At 32.3% G+C, this 23,219-nt stretch overlaps 5 protein-coding genes across 5 annotated transcripts in view; 3 read left to right on the top strand and 2 right to left on the bottom strand.

Annotated features, from left to right (window-relative positions):
* Positions 1 to 2,647, bottom strand: part of LOC119688282 (multidrug resistance-associated protein 7-like) — a 2,823-nt gene extending 176 nt beyond the window's left edge. Inside the window, exons 1-4 of the mRNA XM_038102961.1 lie at positions 1,784 to 2,647; positions 1,479 to 1,711; positions 971 to 1,418; positions 693 to 904 (exon numbers count right to left, since the gene is read on the bottom strand). Of these exons, the coding sequence (XP_037958889.1) occupies positions 693 to 904; positions 971 to 1,418; positions 1,479 to 1,711; positions 1,784 to 2,147 (1,257 nt within the window). The 5' untranslated portion in view covers positions 2,148 to 2,647. The remainder of the gene's footprint in view (positions 1 to 692; positions 905 to 970; positions 1,419 to 1,478; positions 1,712 to 1,783) is intronic.
* Positions 2,648 to 8,918: 6,271 nt separating this feature from the next.
* On the top strand, positions 8,919 to 10,369 carry LOC119690155 (coiled-coil domain-containing protein 97). Its single transcript, XM_038105153.1, has one exon. It carries the CDS (start codon positions 9,079 to 9,081, stop codon positions 10,282 to 10,284), a length of 1,206 nt encoding a protein of 401 aa, XP_037961081.1. The 5' UTR covers positions 8,919 to 9,078; the 3' UTR covers positions 10,285 to 10,369.
* A 2,704-nt stretch (positions 10,370 to 13,073) lies between these two features.
* On the bottom strand, positions 13,074 to 15,125 carry LOC119687609 (N6-adenosine-methyltransferase non-catalytic subunit). Its single transcript, XM_038101987.1, has 4 exons — positions 14,913 to 15,125; positions 14,641 to 14,844; positions 13,937 to 14,279; positions 13,074 to 13,871 (listed from the first exon to the last, which is right to left on the bottom strand). Exons 1-4 carry the CDS (start codon positions 14,976 to 14,978, stop codon positions 13,261 to 13,263), a joined length of 1,224 nt encoding a protein of 407 aa, XP_037957915.1. The 5' UTR covers positions 14,979 to 15,125; the 3' UTR covers positions 13,074 to 13,260.
* A 2,412-nt stretch (positions 15,126 to 17,537) lies between these two features.
* Positions 17,538 to 19,498, top strand: LOC119687611 (tumor suppressor candidate 3). The gene is made up of 4 exons (XM_038101988.1): positions 17,538 to 17,856; positions 18,009 to 18,735; positions 18,829 to 18,991; positions 19,053 to 19,498. Exons 1-4 carry the CDS (start codon positions 17,767 to 17,769, stop codon positions 19,066 to 19,068), a joined length of 996 nt encoding a protein of 331 aa, XP_037957916.1. The 5' UTR covers positions 17,538 to 17,766; the 3' UTR covers positions 19,069 to 19,498.
* Positions 19,499 to 19,933: 435 nt separating this feature from the next.
* On the top strand, positions 19,934 to 21,297 carry LOC119688280. Its single transcript, XM_038102960.1, has 4 exons — positions 19,934 to 20,226; positions 20,287 to 20,461; positions 20,712 to 21,183; positions 21,261 to 21,297. The coding sequence occupies exons 1-4, from the start codon at positions 20,119 to 20,121 to the stop codon at positions 21,295 to 21,297; spliced, it is 792 nt and encodes a 263-aa protein (XP_037958888.1). The 5' UTR covers positions 19,934 to 20,118.
* The last annotated feature ends 1,922 nt before the right edge of the window (positions 21,298 to 23,219 follow it).

Raw genomic sequence — 23,219 nt, 5'->3', positions numbered from 1 at the left:
TATTATTATTTTAATTGTGTGATGTTAATTTAAATACAATTTAAAAATTCTATTATATGATTATTTGTATAAATAATTAAATAGTTTAGGTCGTTTATGCATTATCTTATTGATAGAAAAATATAACTACCATCCACTACTTTCACCAGGGCCCTAACAAGCACGTCTATTGCAAAGACAACAACAACATCCCTGATATAACTTCATTAAAGAAAAAGTTTATCAAAAATAGCATTCCAATATGAAATTCTACTACGTATTTGATGTTTTAAAATAAGACGATTCTTTGAACGGTTCTGTTCAATTTATCTATTTAATGTCTCGTCTTATTTTATTTTATGTTGTTGTTGTTGTAACCCGCTGAGACCTGCTTGTGTAGTCCTTTTAGGAAGTGTCCAACGGCACTAGGTCGTCGCTGGCGACGAGTGAGTCCGAGATGTACACACGGCCGTTTTTTTATTTTGTTTTTTTTATTTTATTTCAGTCCTTAGGAACTATAATCTAGTCTATTTTTCTAATGTCAACACCAAACTGTGTCTTAGAAGAAATCTAAGCCACAACATATTGTAAACATAAAATTAATTTGCCACTATCCTCACACAATCCTATAGAAACTCATTTAGAATGTGTGAGAAGTATAGGAAAAAAATGATAAGCTCATACACATTATTGATAGCATTGTTCAAACTTACTTGGAGTGGTATGCTCCAAAAGGAATGAAAACTGATGCAAGAATTCACAATGCGATCAGTATCAGTTGACATGAGATTTAAAATTTCTGGTCGCGAATCTTTGAGTCCGCGTGCTTCCAAAGCTTTGCGATATATTGCACTAACAACACCAATACGCATTTTCATACCAATTATGGACATGCGCCACCTAAAATGTGTGCCACAGAAAGCAGCTGCAAAGAGAAATTAAAAACTTTAAATAAAATAAATAATATATACATAATAAAACATAAACTCACATAGCATATTTGTAGCAAAAAGTCCAAAAGCATACAAATAGGGTGTAGCATTAACTTGCTCTTCATTTGTCACATTCTGCTGGCTTAACAGACCACCCAATAATAATGGACCAGCAAAACCGCTTGCATCTGCAATAAAACGCAAAATACCGATTGCATAAAATTCACGTCCAAAAGATTTATGCAATGCCCAGAACAACGTTTTTGTTCGTGAAATGCTAAGCTGTAGACTTTCACTTAGACGTGCGATATTCAGCGAATCAGGCAAATCGAATAAGTCTTCAATTTTCCTTAAGCTACCCGACACACCTTTAGTAATCAATGGATTTACCCAATTGAAAAATAAACGCCCCAAAATATTAGCTTCATCCTGTGCATGTCCCAAATGTGCTTCATTGAAATCAAATTGAAAGTATGTATAGCGATTGGCGAGCAGTGCTTCATGTTCCTGAATATAATTTTATATGCATTTTTTTTTTTTTTTCAATTCACAAAATTAGTTACTTACGGAATCCCGTGTAAATTGTGGTGGAGTGAATGTGGCGTTACCTTTTGGTAAAAGTGTCAAAGCATAGAGTATATCAAATATTAACGTAGTTAAACTCCAAGGCCACCAATCATAATTTAAACTTGTACGCAACCAAATAGCATCCAAAACAAAGATCGACAGCCAAAGTACATTCATATACAGCGGACCACGATGACTTAATATACCAAATTTACGCACTGCCAGCAGATAGCCTGCAATATTGAGAGGAAAAATGTGTAGAATTTTATTTGGCGTTTAATAATCTCTAACATTTCGACACTTACCAGCATGTACAATCCACATAAGGCATTCCGCGCACACAATAAGCACATCAACAGCTGTTACTGGCACGCCATAATGATGAAATACGAATATCTTACACACTGGCAGCAGTGCTAGTACAACAGTGATGACTATGCGTGCATATATTAAACGCAATTGTAGTGGATTCCTTGTCACCATACGCACAAATGCGCCAAAATTATATGCCGAAATTGCTGCAAATATTGCGTACACAGGAAATTGGAGCACAATTTCCTGGAAGCACGGCAGTAAATCATTTGAACTGTTGGAAAATGGCTTGATGCCAGTTGGACAGAATTCCGTCCAATTCCACTGGTAATACATATCTATAATACTGTTGCTCATACTCAAAACGCTAGGCTCTGTTGACGACTGCAACGTCGCCGCAACCAAATACCAAATATCAACAAATTAATTCAATTAACAAAGCGCGAATCTTTTTCTCTTTTTGCTTTCGTTTTTCTTCTTCTTTTTTTTTTATTGCAAAACACTGTTGTGAAATTCTTAATACGCACAACGAAGAATTTAATTTTTGTTGTTTTTTTGTTGTAATTTACATGTTTTAACAATTATATATATAATCCCTATCAGACAGCATATAATTATTTTTTCGTCTAAATGCATTGCTCCGATAAGCCGGCTTACGTAGATTGCTCAGTTCAAATTATTACATGTAAGTACCGCGCATACATCTGAGACTTACATATTATGCGGAAACATATTTAAATTTTCAATTTAGTATCAGTTCTTTGAATCTCATTCGTTGCTTATGTATTATTATGACTAATTACTATAAAAAACAATTTTATTGCTAGAAACTAATTTATTACTGAAATGCGATTGGAAATGCTATTATTAGTGCAACAACAAAAACAGCTGATAAAATTCTTAATTTATCTCTAACATTTTTAGTGTTGAAAAATGTAAATATTTTGAAATTATAATCAAATATTTTCGTGACAATTCAGAAATTTAGACCGAACTCCTTGTTTATCAAAACGAATAATACCCAATTCTAGCAGAAACCTCTGATTTAATGATGTTTATTTCAATTGGATTACGACTAAGTGCATCTATATGTTCATCCTTTCTGCACGTCGATGTTCGACTTGAAACTCAAAGTCTTGTAGATAAAAAATCCATTGGGCTACTTCTCGAGGTATATCTGTTTTCTTCATAGTGTGCGTGTGTCCTGGTTGAGCACCCAAATGTAAAAGACAAGCTCCAATTATATACACGACCTTACTCTTTAACTGCCTACTGCCGACTGCTGACTACTGACTTCACTACCACTACCATTACTGCTTGACTATAAAACTGCTTGACCGACTTTTACTTGACTGCTGATCTTAACCACTGCTACTGCTTGACTATATTATATAACTGCTTAACATGCTTACATATATATATATTTGCATCGCACATATGTCCAAAATAGTATAAAACACTGAGACCAACTACTTCTAAGAGAAAACTTTTCAATGCTTGCTTTTTTTGTTGCTGTATATCTTTAGTATACATAACTTTTTCTGTCAATAATTTTTTTGTACTATTATGTTTTTAATTCCAGCTACGTATGCCTAACCAAAAACGATCTGCTCTACAGCTTATACAATTTCACATATCGATGGTTGTAATAAGAGTATATACACAATCTAGCTCAAAATACATTGAGGCTGAATTATATCATGTTTCCAATTGTCTCATTTACAGTATGTTTTCATTGTTTTCGTTAGGCCAGTTAACTTATTTAAGGTTGCCAATAGTGCATTCGCACTATCTCACTATCTCTCATTTATATATCAATTACATCAATTAATAAAAACGAAGATTTTATTAAATACTTACTTTCTCAGTACGGTTATGTACAGCTCAACTGTTGTTTGTTTACATTATACATATGAAACATATGTGGCGAACACATTAACCAGCGCAACGCCATCTGGTGTGATGTAAAAACCAAAGTATAACTTAATGGTCCAGTGTCCACTGGTATTTAGCGAGTTTTCTCAAAAGCAAAAGAAAAAATCACATAATTACGTGTAAAATAATAAATGCTTGCAAAATAATAAACATTTACAACAAACATTTCAAAGTGCTTTAATAATTAATAAAGTGGTAATACAGAAGCACCACACATATAACACATATTTCAAATTTTAGTAATTTTCCTTGTGCATTTCGTATTTTTCGACTCAAATGAATTGGTTTATTGATAATAAGCTCATTTATATAGGAACGCACTTTGTATAGTGAATCATACTTTAGTATGATACATAATAGAGTAACACCACGTTTACATTGTGCGATTAAAAGAAGTTTAAAGCAATAATAGAGATTAAAGTATTAATCTCGTATTTAAGCTCAGATTTCCCATACAAAATTAATTTCCTTTTGATTATTTTTTTATCTCCATAGAAATAGTAATTATTTTTCTGTGCAACTCTTCAAATAGGTTTATATCCTAAATTTTTTTAACATCTTAGAAGAAGTTAAAAAGAAATGTCAAAATCTATTCAAAATAAACTTTGAAAATTTGAAAATGCTGAAGTGAGTAAAATTTTGATAAATTTGTTTAATTATAGTTTTGTAATTATGTACTAAAACTTGTTATTAAATTTATATTACAATTTTTTTGTACAAAATGGTAATTAAATGCTTTATATACAAAAATGTTTTGCGGGAATTGGTCGCACTAATCGCATGTGTTTGCGAAACCATTCTATGGAAATCTGCGGACTGGTGCATTGTTGGTCGTCCTCAACAAACTCGTTCGGTAGTCGAATCGGGGAACCATACAGCATCTCAGCAGTTGAAGTTTGCAGATCTTCCTTGAAACACGTTCGTAGGCCTAGCAGGACTGTTGGTAGTAATTCTATCCAGGATTCTACTTCGTGACACATTAGTGCTGTTTTTAAAGAACGGTGCCAGCGTTCAATCATACCGTTCGCCTGTGGGTGGTATGACGTGGTATGGACGTGTTTTGCTCCTATCATTTTGGTCATGGCTTTGAAATAAGCTGATTCAAATTGTAGGCCCCGGTCCGTTGTTATGGTTTGCGGGCATCCAAATCTCGCCACCCAGTTTGACCAAAAAACAGATACTATGGTATTTGCCGTAATGTCTTTTAAAGGTATAGCTTCAGGCCACCTTGAAAAACGATCAATCATTGTTAAACAATAGCGATACCCTTTATCCATTGGCATCACAATGATGTCGATATGTACATGGTCGAAACGGTTGTCTGGCATGTCGATTTTAATTGGCCGAAAATTATTGTGTCTGTGTATTTTTGCTCGTTGACAGGGTAAACAATTTCGCGCCCATTCAACTATATCAATTCGCATGGAAGGCCAGACGTATTTTTGTTTTATCTGATGCAGGGTGGATCTTCCACTGGGGTGTGACATGCCGTGAATTGATGCGAAAACTTTATGACGCAGAGATACTGGCACGTATGGCCGAATTGTTTCTGTAGACACATCGCAGAACAAAGAATTTTTGTCGTTGAAAACAATTGCATGCAGTTTCAAAGATGTTTCCCCGTGCAACAGCGTTTTTAACTCTTGATCGTTTTGTTGTTCCTCTGCAACGGTTGATAAACTGACAGCAGTTGGCAGCGATACAGCTGAAATGCGGGAAAGAGCATCTGCCACAGCATTGTCACTTCCAGATAGGTACAATGGTTGTTGAAAATTGGGAAACATAATCGAGATGGCGGAGCTGTCGTGGTGACGTCTTCTCTGGTTTCTGTTTGAAAGCATATATCAGCGTTTGTGGTCCGTTTTAATGACGAAAACTCGTGCCTCTAGGAGGTGTTTGAAAAAACGAATGGCGCTGTAGATTGCTAATAATTCTCTATCATATGCCCTGTAATTTTTTTCAGTTGCTGAGAGTTTTCTCGAAAAAAATCCGAGTGGTACCCAAGTGCCCTGGACATATTGTTCTACGGCCGCGCCAATAGCAACGTCAGATGCATCACAGATAAGTGCCAGCTCAGCATCAGGTGCTGGATGTGCAATTAGTGCAGCATTCGCAACGCTGTGATTACAGTTATTGAACGCATCGAGACTTTCGGGAGTCCAAGAGATTTTTCGTTTGTCATTCTTTTTGATGTTTCGTACCAGATCACTAAGCTGTGCTTGATGTTGCGATAAGTGTGGTATACAACGCCGGTAGTAATTCAGAACACCTAGAAACCGTGCTAGGTCACTGACTGTGTCAGGTTGTTTGTAATTCACTATTGCTTCAATGCGGTCCTGTGGTGGTTTAATGCCATTCTTGCTGACCGTGTAGCCCAGAAAGAGAATTTCCGATTTACCAAATTGACATTTATTGACATTTATCCTGAGTCTATGTTGGCGCAAAATGGTAAACACTGTTCGGAGATGACGTTTATGTTCCTCTATGGACGTTGAAGCTATGAGAATGTCGTCAATATAGCAATTCACGAAATCAAGGCCTCGAAAAATTTGGTCCATGAAACGTTGGAATGTCTGCGTCGCGTTTTTCAATCCGAACGGCATGTACTGGAACTCAATCAGGCCAAAAGGTGTGCTCACAGCAGTTTTTTGAATGTCGTCCATTGCCATTGGGATTTGGTAATATGCTTTCACCAAGTCGAGTGCTGAAAACAGCGTTTTGTTGTGTAACTTTTCCGCAAAATCATGCACATGAACGATAGGATACCTGTCCGGTATCGTTATTGCGTTCAACTTTCGATAGTCGCCACAAGCACGCCAGCCACCATTATTTTTCGCCACCATGTGTAGGGGACTTGCCCATGGACTTTTTGACAAACGGCAAATACCTTGGTCCAGTAATAGAGTGATTTCGGCTTTTGCCACAGCAAGTTTCTGTCCAGATAACCTTCTGGGACGATCAAATACAATGTTGCCTCTTGTCTCAATTTGACGAGTCACCCCATGCTTTTGAGTGTCGTGAAGTGACTGTTTCAACACTGGTCGTGTAATATCAACGAATTCTTTGAGCAGATTGCTGAACTTGGCTGTCTCATCTATTGTAGATATGGTTGATGGCGGAGAAGCTGAAAGATCACCTCGTGTGTTAAGCTTCGTCGTCATGTCTATAAGTGGTTTGTTTCTCAGATCAACTAACAAATGAAAATGGTTTAAGTAATCAGCACCAATAATACCAACTTCGACATCAGCGATGATAAATTGCCACCTAAATGATCTCCGTAAACCTAGGTCTAATTCCATTATGTTGTTGCCAAAAGTGGTAATGAGAGTTCGGTTCGCTGCGTATAGTTGGAGCTCTTCTTGTGTTGTTTTGAATTTCATCAAATGCCATGGCACTACTGATACAACTGAGCCCGAGTCAACCAAAAAACGAAAACATGATTTGCGATCGACGACAAAAAGACGTTCACTATTTATAAGTGGTTGTTTTTCTGCTACTGATGAATCACTGGTTATGTGGTCAAGTTGTTTGCTACTGCTATCAACCAGTGTGTTTGACGACAGCTTTTTTAGTTTAAAGGTGCCCATCGTGAGCAGCTTGGCTTGCACTTGATGGCACCGTCTCTAAACTTGGTGTGATAGTAACACAATTTGCCATGACGTCGCTGTTGACCGTTGACATCGCTTACAGTTTTGGGTGAGCACGATCGAGAACTGTTGCGACTCGTGATTGCTTTCCTGAGTTGGCTAACTTCAACTTGCAGCTTTTTAACCTGGTCGGTCAGTTGTTGAACAGCTGTGCACAAATCATTATGTGCTGTGCTGCACACAGTTGTCGTGGCCTGCTTAGCCTGTGGCGATACTTCACACATGTACATTGCGTTTGTTGTTGAAGCCTCCAGCATCTTATCAGCTAACTTGGCAAGTTTATTTAGATCATCCTCTTCCCAAATTGCCAATACCGGACGAATCGATTTGGGCATTTCGCTGAGAAAAAGCGTACGAATAATTTGTTCGCTATTTGGATCCGGTGCAAGACGTCTCATGTTCGAAAGTATTTCCGACGGCTTCATACCTGTAGTATCTCCACCTTGTAGTAGGCGCCGCAACTTGGATTCGGCTGATTCCGCAAATTTCCCCAACAAACGTGCCTTGAGTGTTTCATATTTATTGTTCGTTGGGGGATTTGTAATTAGATCTTCAACAATCACCACAATGTCTTCATCTAAATTTACTGCCACCCAATCAAATTTGTCTGTGTCTCCTCGAATATTATTTAAACGAAAGACTCGTTCCAGTTGCGCGAACCATACTAATGGGTTGGTTTTATTGAAGTTCGGGAATCTCACATTGTGTCTCATGTTCATTACAGTGGAGTCTACTGATGGATTTACAGTTTGTTCTGCATTTACAGCCATGTTGTCGTGTGCCTGTCTGGAACGCAGCTTGCTCGTGTACTCTTGCGTAAGATGCACTGCTTTGTAGTGTTTTTGCTCGATTTTCCAACGGAATCACCACCTTAGCTGTTCCAAGTACTCTTGCTCTGCAACTTGTGATGACGATGTGCGTGTTGGATAAGCCCGTTAATAGTTTTAGTGAATGTTGTTTAGCGTTTCTAAAACTAATCTTACTTTGCCCTTTTTTTCTTTTAAAAAATTAGTTCTGTAAGTTTTTTTAATTTGCGCGTCGGGGTCACCACTTTGGTCGTTTCTTTTGACTACTTTATTTAAACTACAAAACAATACAAATCAACTTTCTACAAACTTATACAAGTTTACTCTAGGAAAATTAACCATCCACTATTTACATATGCTTTTTATCTTTTAAGCATTGCCAGGTGTATTTTTTCTTCAATAATGACAATTTGATATTTTCTGAGTTGCCGTGTTGGTTGTACTGTCGCCGCAGTAGTATAATAAATAGTAGTATAATAGTAAATATAACAGTATAGTATAGTGTAATACTAGTATAATAGTAAATATAATAGTTTAGTATAATAGTAGTAGTATAAATAGTAGTATAATAGTAAATATAATAGTATAGTATAGTATAATACTAGTATAATAGTAAATATAACAGTATAGTATAATAGTAGAAGTATAAATAGTAGTGGTAATAATAGTAAATGAAATAGTAAACTAATAAATACACGTTATAAAATTAAATTATTATATAAATGAAATTATTAAACAGCTCTTATACATAAATAACAGTTTAGTTGGCAACACTGTTTTGATAACCATTTGAAATTTTAGTAAATAGCACTGAAAAGAAAATAAATGTTGTGAAGATTTGTCAACAAAATTTTGAATTGTAACTAAACTTAAAATAAGATATTGAAAAGAATATTCAGTATGACAGCTGATGTAGAAATAACGGAGGCCGATAAATTGGACCAACCCAGAATTGGCAGTTCAATAATTACGTTTCCTGCTGAAATAGCAAATATATTCGACTTTTTAAGCTTAAATGACCAAATTGTATTTAAATCTCAGCAAATTGACGATCCTGAATTGCAACGGAACGAAAAGGTAGACATTGCCAAAGAAATCTATAGCAAAAATCGTCAGACATTTCTCATGCGTTTTGGTTGTTTCTTAAATGCTGAACAATTAACGAATTTTGCAAATATTCTCATGTTGGAGCACACAGACAATGCACTCAAAATGGATGAAAACTACGAGGAGATGCGGTTATTATTGACTGATTTCCAACACAAACTGCACACGCGTGAATTGGCCATAAAAAACCGACGCTATGTGGCATTGCAAAATCTCATTGAAAAAGGTGAGTATTTCAGTGAATATGAAATGATGATTCGCGCACCAGAACTGTACCAGGAATTAGTAGGGCAATACCTGTCAAAATCAGAGAAAGATATACGCGACAGTTATGATGTTAAGAATACTTCATTTTCCGGTATTTTGTGGCATACAGTGCAGCGAAAAGAAATGCAGGAACTGTTAACTGCCGCAGATGAAAGCAACAGGCGTGAGAATGACTTCACAGCGCAGCAACGAGCAATTATACTGCCAAATGCGGCGGAAGCACAAATCATCGAAACTGATTCGAGTGATGAGTGCACAAATGATGCATACACTGAAGCGTCAGACAATAGTGTTGATGTGAATGTACCACCCGCATTTCGGCAACAGTGGGGCAACTTCGATGATGAGAAAGTGGCTTGTAGTGAAAGTCGTGAACGTAAAACTTTTGAACCGAAACAGTCGCCAAAAAATAACATAGACGCTAATCGTTCATTTATCACCGCTGGTGAACGTAATCTGTTGCGTCAAGAATTTGTTGATATAATGTATGAACAATTTTTGTCTGGTAAGGATAAGGACTTCGATTATACGCAAGTGGATGATAATTCAAATTTAGATGATTTAAAGCAGTTAGAACAAGACAAAGAAGATGCATACTTTGAAAGTAGCGATAACGATGAATTTGAAGAAAGGAGCGCAAATGCTATAGAGCTTGCGGACGAATCTGAAGATGAATTGGATGTTTATATGAGCCACCTAAACAAGCATCACAGCTTGAACAAGAAAAAGTGAAACACTCGGCATTTTGCGGAGCACTGCAACATAAACTAATATAACAAAAACATTAAATAGCGCGATTATTTATAATGAATGTAACTTTTATTTAAATTTAATTAATTATAGATTAATATGTATATAAAAAATTAATATTTGCTTAATTAAATATAATATTACATGCACATAATAAATTATGTGCATAAATTATTAAAATATTTGTTATTAATTTAATACAACAACAAGTATACAATACAGCAATAACAGATAATCCTCCTCCTTCATCGTAGTATCATAAAAGGCCATAATTTTTGCTTAACTGTCGCTACTTCACGCCAGCGTAACCTAACATAACCCTTCTCCAATTTACTTCTAAGTTATATTATTCTTAGCTTCATTCTGGTTCCTTTATGGAAACATAATTGATTGGTTTTGTTTATGCAGTATATCCAGTGCATATGGCCCAAGGTTGTCTCATCGTTTACGATTCAGCATTGCATGCCGCTTTTAATGCGATTTTTTAGATTTTCGGTAACCTCTTTTTATCTCTCCATCACATAGACTCTCCAGAATCTCAGAGACTACGAATCACCGCTCAAAGTAATGAAATAATGAAAAGCAGTTAAATAAATTGTAAATTGAGGTAGAATAGAATAGAATAGAAATAAACGGGGTACTAGCTCCCAACGTAGCAGTGCACTGCGACCAGATTGATCTTTTGTGTTGCAACTGACCCTAACCGAACAGAAGACATTCCGCTTTTCCAATGAAAGCCAGAATGTCGTCCGTTGAGGAATTCCTAATGTCAGTCCATGGTGACCCGTTAAATATTCCACCAGCAATCTCAAGTCTGATCTGCTAAGGAGGGATGCCTTGCCATGACTATATGGATGAACCAACTGTTTAGCCTGACGGTTACCTCGATTGTCGCGCCAGTAGCGACCTCTCTCGGCTGAGATCCATTTATTAATTAGATACCTAGTTGTATAAATTGAGGTAACTAAAGTACGAATTAAAGAATTCTATATAAGATTACAAGCCTTAGTAAGATTTCTAAGATTTTTCTTTAGTAGTTTTAAAATATATAAAGAATATTAAAACTAAACTACTATTTCAGAGTCCAACCAGTATAGAAAATTACAGGTTAGTCAAAAATTCATCGCGCAATTATTAAAACCAATCTAACAATCGTTCGACACAACTTTTCGCAAATAATATAAACATCTATATAAGATGATATATATATCTATATTTATAAAATTCAGTGAGAACACACTATTTCCACGTTATATATAGTCCATAATTTTATATAATAAAACAATAAGATAATTTCATATATTTATTTTTATTTTACGTCGTTTTATAAAATTTTGATGTTATATTAAAACACATTTTATAAGTATCGGCTGGCTTATAATAAAACGGCCTGATATCATATAAAAAAAACACAGTGCGGCTGCGATAAAATTAAACAATTACCATAAAAGAACTACAAAAACTACCAATTTAAAATAAAGTTAAAAAAATTAGGTTGGGATTTTGAACTCAAAAAACTGGGATCCACTAAGACGAAACGGTCTATGTTGCTGAGGTCAACTCTAACACATACATTATATTTTAACGTACACGACAAAAAATCTATTTCGACTACAAAAGGGCGGTTAGGTTAGATTAGGTTGGATTGACGATGTTGTACACCAAAACCTGTCGTGAAACCTTAACATTAGGTCGTTCACAATACACAAGCAAGAAAATGCGAGTACAAGTTAAGACTATATATTTAAATATAACATTCTACTTGGCCTATCTAAAATCTCTGCAACATTTGTAATACAATGAAAAAAAAAGAGATCATAGTGAGGATATTTAATTCTAAAAATTATAATTACAAAATTAAATATTCATCAATAAAAAAATTTTTTTTTGTTAACTACAATTCTTTCAGAGATTTGTCTATATTATACATAAACAATAAATAAATTTTTGCCAGCAATTTGATTCCAATTCATTGATTTTCATACATGTAATTAATTTTAGCAAATGGTGTGTTAGAATACCAGCCTTGTGCACCAAATCTCATTTGAACAGGGATTAATTTTATTTAATATAATTTAAATAGCAAAGTTAAAAAAAAACAAAAGCTAAGTTAATAGAATGTGGTAGTAAGTGACCGCCTTTTTGTGTCAATCGTCAAGAAACAACAAATACTTAATCGCAACAATCGTAATACCATATTAAATTCCATATATTTTGGACAAAAATTTTTGAATATACTACTTTAATTGTTATAAAATTTTCAAATTATTTTATATTGCTAATACATTTTATGATCAAACAATTTAATTAATATTTAAATTTAATTTATATAAATTAAAAAATGTTAAAATGTCTGACTCTTATAGTCCTTGATCAAATTGCGATACAGACTGGCAGTCCAACTGATAGCTGATCGATATTAGTCTTGATATATTGATTAGGAATATATATGGTACAAAAGGTATTCGATGTGTACTTCACTACTTGACAAACATCTGGACAAAATTAATAAAATATCGTGTTTGTATAAACACATAATGTTTATATTAACATTTCCACAAAATATTACTTTATTTTTAAATGTCTCAGTGCAATTAAAAATTCGAGGGTCCTAACAAACGTTCTCCTATAAAGGAATGCTTGTTAGTTCTATAGCAACAGACAAAGAAATTTTAATAATAATCTTCGTTTAATAATAATAAACTTAATTATATTATCAATCATATATCTATCGTTTAATAAACGACAAAATATGATTAACTGAACAAAAAGAATTATCAGATGTTGTCAAATAGGCGATGTTGGAAAATGGATTTGTTGTTTTGTTAGTATCGCAGAGTCCGCACTGCTTTCGTTAAATATTAAAATAAATATTTCTAAAGTTATGATTATGACTTCTGCAAAAATTAATTTAAATGTTAAAAGAATCTCATAAATACGTAAATAATTCTACGAAATCTACCTAGGCCTACCACGACCACGTGGAAAACCACGGCCGCGGCCACGTATTATCTTACTATTAGCGGGTGGGCTTTTTGGGCGTAAAGATTCAATACGGCTAGTGCAACCTGTTGCTGGTGCTTCAGCGAAATATGTTTGATAAAGATCTGCATTAAAATTTGAGTTTGTCAGTTCTGGACCAACTGTCAACCAACCAGGTCGTATACTTGAATCTCGTCCAAATATATGCATGCGTCTACGTCCCAAACAGAAATGCTCAATAATATGAAAAATTTCAATTGGTTTTTCAAAACTACCAAATTCTTCTTCTTCAGATATTATTAAATCAATATCCACATTTGCATGTATGAAATCACCATCCGTTGAACGACGTACAGTACCTTTAATTCCCATTAGACAATGTTCCTTGGTGCGTTGAAATACAGCTTTTGGCTCAAGTTGCTTCGAATGCCCAGGTTTATTTATGTTTGTGCGTATCCAACAAATATCTTCACAACGACGAAAACCCCATTTCTTTAAACAATTGCGACCCATATCCAGTCCTTCAGATGAGCCACACCATAGAAAAACAAACGAACGGTGTGCTGCAACCTCGCCAACATCGAGATCTGTATATCAATATAAGTTAATAATCACTTCATAAGAAAAAAAAAAAAAAAACAATGCAACAAACTTTGAATTTCATCCCAGTTCCAAAATACACGTGGTGCTCCACCAACTGTTGCTACCGAAGGGGCTGCTCTTGCATATTCTTCTAAAGGCGGCTCTATAAGTATGACATCAAATTTTGTGCCCAGCGTCTTAAAATCCAATGTTTTAAGATCAGCCTTCAAATACATTGGGGCTGAAGCGGTGTCTTGAATGAGTTTATCCTTCAGACGTATCAGCTCACGCAATTTGGGGTATTCTTCGAAACGATCGGCAAGCCCCACATCACGTATGAAATTTTGGGGCCTCTGTCCAGTATCCACGAAATGCTGACAATAATCATTATGTGGATTTGAGGATTGTGTGCCCTAAAAATAAAATTATTTATATTAAATACATATTGTTGAGGTCCGAGAAGTGGCATTAAGTAGACAAATATGGAAGCAATTTGTAGATAGCTTAGCCCAGTAAAGAGGCAGCTTGGAATTATGTGACGCCAAGCAAGGCTTAATAATAATATTAAATAAATAGTAGTTATTGTACTTTTATATGTGCTAAGTGTCATAGTGCATAAAATATTTTTTTTTCATAAGCACAAAGCAATCAATGTTAACATAAAAAATCTTTCGGTGTTAGAAAAGACAATTGTGTGAGACGTAAACAATTCACACTTATTTTTATTTATGCAAAACGTTATTTATTAATAAATTATCAATTATAAGTTCTTACCTTTAAAAAAGTTGATGAATCTCTGTAAATTATTTCACCGGGAGTTTTACTGCTTTGCGCGCTTTCTTCGTCATCACGTTGGCCGCTGCCGTTGACACGATTGCTACCAAAGCCCGACACGCCATATGAACTGCTGCTGGAACTACTGAGACTATCTCCAGATCCTAATACCTTTTTTAACTCATCTACACTTGAAAGACCCAGCTTTAAATAGAAATTTGCATAAAATGTTTATATAGAAAATGTAAAGAATAAATTATTGCTTTATTTACAGTTTGTGCCAACAATTTCTTGCGTTTCCGCGAACGCTCTTGCGAGCTTCTCAATATATCACTCATTTAATAAGCACAAAATTTTATTTATTCTTAAAAATTATTTATATATGTTGCATTTATAAATATACACTTTGTTTTACTATTCAACTAAGAGAACCCGCACAATTGCAAGTTATGCGTTTCACTTTACTGCTCTTTGTGTGTATTCACAATAAATTTTATAATTTTGTTTTGTGTTTTTGTAGAAAAGGGTTCCCAATATATTTTAGTAGCAAATATTCAAAAATTTTAATGAGTCGGTGGTAGCCAAATCAAGACAGTAAAGCAAATTTAAAATGTTTTAATGTTTTTTCTTAACGATGTCGTTATATATGTAGTGTGATGTGGAAATGATGAACGTAAATAAAATGAGTGCCGCGTAAATAAACAACACTAAAAATTAAATTCAAACCAAAACAGCTGATTAAATGCACAAGTAAAGTCTGTGTAACATTTTCAAATTTCGACAGAGATGTTATACTCTCTCAGATGCTGTCATTTACTCGAAAATTTGCTGGTAGAACACACTTATCAATACACAGTGTTATTCAAAGTTACTACGAGTAGCTCGTGGAACAGACCTGTTATATTTTCGCAAAGACCAAATCTTGCATATGTGTACATAATGCATGCAAATTACATTCTGGATAAAAATAAATAATTAATAAAAAATTAAAATGAGTAATGAACTAAAAGTATTTTATTTTCAAAATGCAAGAAGTTTTAAAAATTTTTTTTTTCACAATTTTCTTTTTAATAATAGTTTATTTATGCCTTAATAAGTATAAACTTGTTAGCAAGTGATAAGTTCAAATTTAAAAGTGCTTCAAAAATATATATTTATAATGTTTTCTATATATGGTTATATATTTTAAAAATATTTGATATCCACAATTTTGGATATTTTAGAATAGCCGTTTCCGATGGCTCCCAAGTTGCAAAAATCAGCAACACTATTTTCTCTATTTCGACCAGTTGTGTTATACTGGCCAAACACAGTGTTGTATTTTGAAATTTTCAACATTTTTACCATTTCTTTTAATTTTGTATTCATTTAATTTTCAATTTATATTGCATTATTGCTTGCATTATGCTATTTTTGCTTTTTGTCAAAACATAACACTTGACAGATTGCAAGAGTGATGCCACTGTCTCTTTTAGCGAATATAGGTCAGCATGCGTTTTGTGCCATACTTGTGAGCCACCGAAAAGGCCTAATATTTCATTTCCATTATTTTCAAATTTATGAAACTTAATTTTGTTTAAATTTTTGTTAACAAACTGTTAATCTGAATATAGTAAGTCAAATTTCTTTGATTTCTTTAAAATGAAATTAAGTTAATTTTGAAAGTAATCATACTCTCTCAAATCAAGGAAATCATATGTTTTTTGTTTACAAATCAAATGTTAAAATTTACATGCTCAAAACACCATTTGTATCTGGGAAATTTTAAAAGTTGGTTATTATAACTATAAAGGATGGCACTCAGTAGTTTTAGTAGCTTTAGTAGATTTCAGGTATGTGAATTACTATTTTTCACTATATTTTAAATTAATAACAGTTACAGTTCTTTCTCTATATTCAAAATTAAAAATTTGTACAACTTTCAAAATATTCTTCCGGTTTTATTAAAATCAGCTGTTTTAGAAATAAATATCACCTTTTCGTTATCTCAACTTATCTTTTACTTGAAATTTACCTTTTGCATAGTTGCATTTGAAATTTCCATTAATTTCAGGCTTCGTTTCAACGAAATTTAGATCATATTCCTTAAATTCATTCTAATCATAAAACTAAATTTTGTATGGAAAAAAAAAACAACTTATTTTCGTTGAAACGAAGACAAAATTAAGACTTTTGCGAAATTCTTGCATGACAAGTTTAAATATGTTATTTGTCGTTACATATATTTTAATTGTGATATTTATGAATTTATGTTATATTTTTTTAAACAATGACAATTATTTTATTTATATATATGTATCGATTATCTGATTATTTATCTATTTTGAGTGCTTAAGCCGTTTACAATATATATAATATGACAAAAAAAAATTTTTATATTCTTACCATCCAAAGGACGGACATAATGTATAAGCTTATAATAATTAATGTGAAATATATGTACTTAAATCAAACGCATCTATGTGTTTTTTGAATTTTATATGTTTAAAAAACATATAGATGAAGATATTATTTAAAATCTTCATTTTATATACACTGTCGAATGGTGTAACAACTCTTTATGATAATAAATTTATGAAGTTACAATAAAAAAATTTCAATATGGCAATTATGGGTGCAACTTTTAGTGAAAACTAAGAAAAAATACAATTGAAAGTAAATCTAGATTGAGTCTAGGCGTATAGACACCTAGTAATATAAACTGAAGTATATATATTGTATAAATGTTTTTATATCTAGGGTTTAAAAATTACACATACCATAGGTTTAACGTAGGTTTATACAATTCTATTGTCAGCTGACCAATACGCATATTGGTCAACTTTATTTAATATTTTTTAACTCCCAGTAATATAAGTTTTTTATTTAATTATTGAAATAAATTTAATGTCAAACTAAATTAAGGATTTGTTGTTTATCCCAAAATATTCCAGTTGTTTTAATAAAATTGAATAAAATCGTACTTTTTTACTACATTTGAGTAACGTTGCAACACTTTTTCACTATCAACGGCTGTGGCAGCAAAATAGGTGTAAAAAGAATACTGAAAAAAAATTGTGTGCAGGTTAATGCTAAATATATAGGAAATTAGTTTTTCGTTTATTTAATAATTAAATAGGCTATAAAATGAAAGTGTTACTAACGTCGATACTTTTCGGTACCATATTGGTGCTAACAGGATTTTTAGTAATGACTGCAGCACAGGGTAAACAGAAGGTATGAAGGCAATGGATGCAAACATTAACCGGTGGCCACGTCATTTGTTGTGGTTATGGATTTTAACCATTTGTATGGAACAGTCGCCGGTTAATGTGTTCTTTTCATATTTAAAATGAAAATATAGTTTTAAGCTTAATGTATTATTCTAGGTTGGACTATCCTTACCGGAGAAGGTGCAAAATTTACACGATATGAATTTGAAAAAAGCGCTACTACGATTTAATGGCCAAAAATTTCGTGAATACATTAAAAATCCACCGCGAAACTATTCTGTGATTGTGATGTTGACAGCGTTAGCACCATCAAGACAATGTCAAATATGTAGGCATGCTCACGATGAATTTACAATTGTTGCTAACTCATATCGCTATTCACCTGTATACTCAAATAAGCTATTCTTTGCTATGGTCGACTTCGACGAAGGTTCCGATGTATTTCAAATGTTGCGTCTAAATATGGCACCAGTATTTATGCATTTCCCAGCAAAGGGTAAACCGAAAGGTGCTGACACAATGGATATACATCGTGTTGGTTTTGCTGCTGAATCTATAGCGAAATTTGTAGCCGAACGTACCGATGTACAAGTGCGTATTTTCCGACCGCCAAATTATTCCGGTACTGTAGCTATGATAACACTGGTGTGTTTAGTCGGTGGTTTCCTATATATACGTAGAAATAATTTAGAATTTCTATATAATAAACAAATTTGGGGTGCAATAGCGGTATTCTTCTGTTTCGCTATGATTTCGGGACAAATGTGGAATCATATTAGAGGACCACCGTTAGTGCATAAAAGTCAAAACGGAGGTGTTGCTTATATACACGGTTCATCGCAAGGTCAACTTGTGGTGGAAACTTACATTGTGATGTTTTTAAGTGAGTTTCATCAATATGCATTAGGATTAATGCTTATACACTCAACAATTTCAACAATTAAACATTTTTGTCTTGTTTTAATTCTATTCTTAGATGCCATGATTGTGCTGGGCATGATTTTACTTACCGAATGCGGTTCACAGAATGATCAACGCAAAGGACGTATTACAGCTATTATAGGCTTAGTTTTAGTAGCAATATTCTTTTCATTCTTGTTATCTGTCTTTCGTTCAAAGGCGCAAGGCTATCCTTACAGGTTGGTTTTTTCTTTTAATATATTTTATTCAAATTTTAATAATTTTGGTTTTCTTTTTTAGTTTCCTCTTCAAATAAATATGTTTGTAAATTACTTATTCACTGCAGTCAACTATTAAAACATAGATTTTGGAGTGTTTTTTTTTTTTTAAATTGCTATCGTGTACACTAGTTCTTTTATTTGCAACTATAAATCGTATAAATGTTTGATGTTTAAACTAAAAACAAAAGGTGTTTCTAGCGTGGTTGAAAGTGAAAAACTTGGACAACTTCAAGTTAAAAGCAGTGTCAGCAGATACGTCACCAGTGGACAGAAACTTTTTATAGAGATTTCATTTGAGCTCAAGTTTAAAATTCAGCAATGAAACCAATTTCAATTTCACAATATTATAAATATTTATTTTATGTTTTCACTTTTGCGAACTGTATCAAAACTTTAATTTATGGACACTTAAACACACTGAAAATAATAAAACTAATAAAAACTAAAGATAATGAATGTAAGCTAATAAATAAGTTTTTTATTTTCATCGCTGTCGTTATATCCCAAGTTTTTTTATAATTCTTAATATATTATTGTCTGTCCCCTAACTACAATAGCAACCTGACGGAAAATTTGGCAATCTTCCGTTTGCTGTGTAATTTTATTGAATGTAGCATTATTAATAACTTTCTAAATGTAAAAAATACTTGTTACAAAGCAGTAGGAATCACAATAAACACAACAACAAAGTGTAATAGAAATGGGTGAAACCCCGTTATTTTTACTTTTTTTCTTCTGTTACACTTTCCGCTTTTACTAAGCATTGCCAGTTAGAACTCGTAAGTTTTTTTTTCATTTAAAGACCATTTGTCAATAAATTTTTAATTTGAGAGTAAATTATGCTCTTTAAATTATTCATTTATGTTTTTTTTTAATCAAACCAAATTATGATAATGTTATTTTACGATATTCTTTATGCAATTATGTTAAAAAAAACGCTATTACTTTTATTCTTGGCAATGCTGATTTGCAAAATTTTGACAGCTGTCACTTTGTATTTCTTTGAAGTGAATTCACTTGAATTTGAAATACGCAACGAGTAACGCCTTTCATTGGCGGCCAACGTTTGCGCTTAAATTTACACAATGAACAAGTATAGAATTGGTAATCGTGACTATAAATTCCAAAAAAAGTGCACTAATTCCGAAATGGATAGTATGCTGGATTATGTGCTTTCTCACCCAAACTTTGAGGTTAATTAATATATATTTTCCTATAAATATTGCTAAAGAGATTTTTGCTCTTTCTTATAGAAGCCAACACCAGAAAAGTACTATTTAAATATGATAAAGGAAAAAAATTTGAAGACCTCATGGTCATTATTGAAATGGAATATGTTTTATTTACGAAGAAGATATTTTGAAGCTATTAAATTACAAAATATGATTGACAATGGCAGAAACACAGAAAATATGGGTAATGTTGAGGGTAAGTTGTCATTATGAATGATTTATGGGCATGATTTAACAGTGGGTTTCTTGGTTATTTTTAATGTCCAGTAATTTAAAACCTTAAAATTCGGTAATGCGAAAATAAAGTTATTTTTATATACAAAACATTGAAAAATAGTTGTTTCTCAACAAGATTTGTTGTGAAATCCAGTAACCTTGAAAATACTCACATATATATATATATATATATATATATTAATACTTACATTTTTTTTATATGTTCCTAGATAAAATGTTGGAAATTTGTCCACATTTTGACATACTTGATGGAATTTTTGGTAAAAAACCAAACCGTGATATTCGAACTTATACCGAAAATTTCGAAGAGATATTGACCTCACCAATACTTGATGAAGAATTAATTGAAATTGATGGCTTAAATGAAGTTATAATTCCTGACCCCATGGACATTAGAACAATTCCAAATTCACAAGAATTATCTGTCTCTGCAAAAAGTTTTGAAGAATTATTTTACTCTTCGAAAAGCCAAGAGTTGTTTGAAACTCCAACAGGCGCTGGCCGCAATTTAGAAAAAGAAATCAAACAAAGCGCTTCGAGTAATGCAAGAAATGAGTTTCTTCATCTTCAACCAGATAAAAAGGAATATTATAAGGAAAAGTTGCAATTAGAAAAGGAAAAATTTGAATTTTACAAGCAATTAAAAGAGCAAAAAATGAAAATAGTTCAAGAAACATTACAGCTTAAAAAAATTAAACAAGAGAAAAAATATGAACTCGAAAAACTTAAATTAAATAACAAATTTATTGTACAACAAGAATATATCGAAAAAGCGGAGGCAATAGCTCTATATGAGCTAAATCTCAAGTATAAACGAAAATAAAATAAATATTTATTTTATATTTTTAAATAAATAAATATTTTCGCGCTCAAATATGTGCGCTTTTGTCCATTTAAATATTGGGCGCCAAGTTTATATATATAACAATAATATATTGAAATTATATAATTTAAGTATAATGCAATTATATAATTTAAGTATAATTAAGATAAGTACAAAATAAATTCTTAAAATTTCTAATAAAATATAAATATATATTATATATAAATATATATTATATATAAATATATATTATATATAAATATATATTATATATGAATATGTATTATGTATTAATATATATTATATATAAATATATATTATGTATTAATATATATTATATATAAATATATATTACATATAAATATATTTAATATATAAATATATTTAATATATAAATATATATTATATATAAATATATATTATATATAAATATGTATTATATATAAATATATATTATATATAAATGTATATTATATATAATATATATTATATATAAATATATATTATATATAATACATATTATATATAAATATATATTATATAAAAATATATATTATATTATATATAAATAATTCTTGCTTTACAAATAAATTTAACGAACTAGAAAAACTATCTTTTATAAATATAACAAATTATTGATGAGTATTTATTTTTTAAAAATAAAATTATACAATAGCATAAGTTTAATCTCTTATTACTTAATTTGAGTTAATTGTCTTCAACGAAGTAAATTTGTAATTTTCAAAAATTTGAGCTTATTTTAGAAAAACATAATTTATTTGAAGCATTGAAGGAATGTACAATATGACTTTAAACTACTTCTTGATATACGATTAAATACAATATTCTTAATCGACTTATAACACAATTTATGGCTTTCTATGTCTTGTATTTAAATAGAGAAGTTCTTAAAGCAACAGAATTTTTTCTTTAGCAGTTCGCGACAGAATGTAACTCATAAGTTGCCCTCTTCTTCTGCAGGTTCCTATATCCGGCATTGTTATTACATGTCCAACCCGTCTTAATCGCTGCTTTTTCATAAATTTGTTCATTGCGTCAACTTGAGATAACAGTTATAACTCGTGGTTGTATCTTATTCGATACATCCCATTTGCTTTAAGGGGGCCAAAAATTATATAAAAATATATTATATAAATGAGTTTATATATCAAATATATATTTGCTAAATGATATTGTATAACAAAAAATATTATTTTTTGTTAACAAACAAAAACTCTTCTAGAACTTTCGGACACAGAAAAGCTCTTTCACCCGCATAAATGAACTTATGCCAATCGAAATTTAGTTAACCAAATTTCAATAAATTAACTAAAACTTTTGTTGTTGACTTTTCATTTCATTTCTTTTCATTTCAAATCCTTCAAACCATTTACTAACCGATTAATCGGATTCTCCGAAAATTTCGTAAAACCGAATACAAACAGCACTAGTTGCTTGGGATAAGATATATATAAAGTGTTTGTGGCACACGTTGTGTAGTTGTTTAACTCATGACTATACCCTGACTTCAATTTGGCTCTGGACATAACACGACAGAGATCTGATGAAGACTGTGTTGCTATGCAATCACAACCGTACATTTGTGTGGAGGATTAAAAAACTGTATACTGGAATTTTAAAAGTTCTCGTTATTATGTTGAGACTAGTTGAGTCAGTGCACCTGAGCACTTTTACTCTCTATTAACTGCGAGGTTTCTTCAAAACCCCTCTCTACACAGCCTGTAACCATTCCAGGATTTGATAACGCGGTGTTGGTAAGTCTGTCAGATTTCGCAAATAATTTCAGGGCTCTATCCTTTATGTATTTTTTGATGGGATCAATCTTGATGTCCCTGAGGATGTCATTCGTCCTAAAGTACCATGTAACTTTGAA

Source organism: Teleopsis dalmanni, chromosome X (genome assembly GCF_002237135.1).
Source record: "Teleopsis dalmanni isolate 2A chromosome X, ASM223713v2, whole genome shotgun sequence".
In the NCBI taxonomy this organism is placed as follows: domain Eukaryota; kingdom Metazoa; phylum Arthropoda; class Insecta; order Diptera; family Diopsidae; genus Teleopsis; species Teleopsis dalmanni.
Note: the sequence above shows the minus strand (reverse complement) of the source record. Positions and strands in the feature narration are given on the sequence as shown.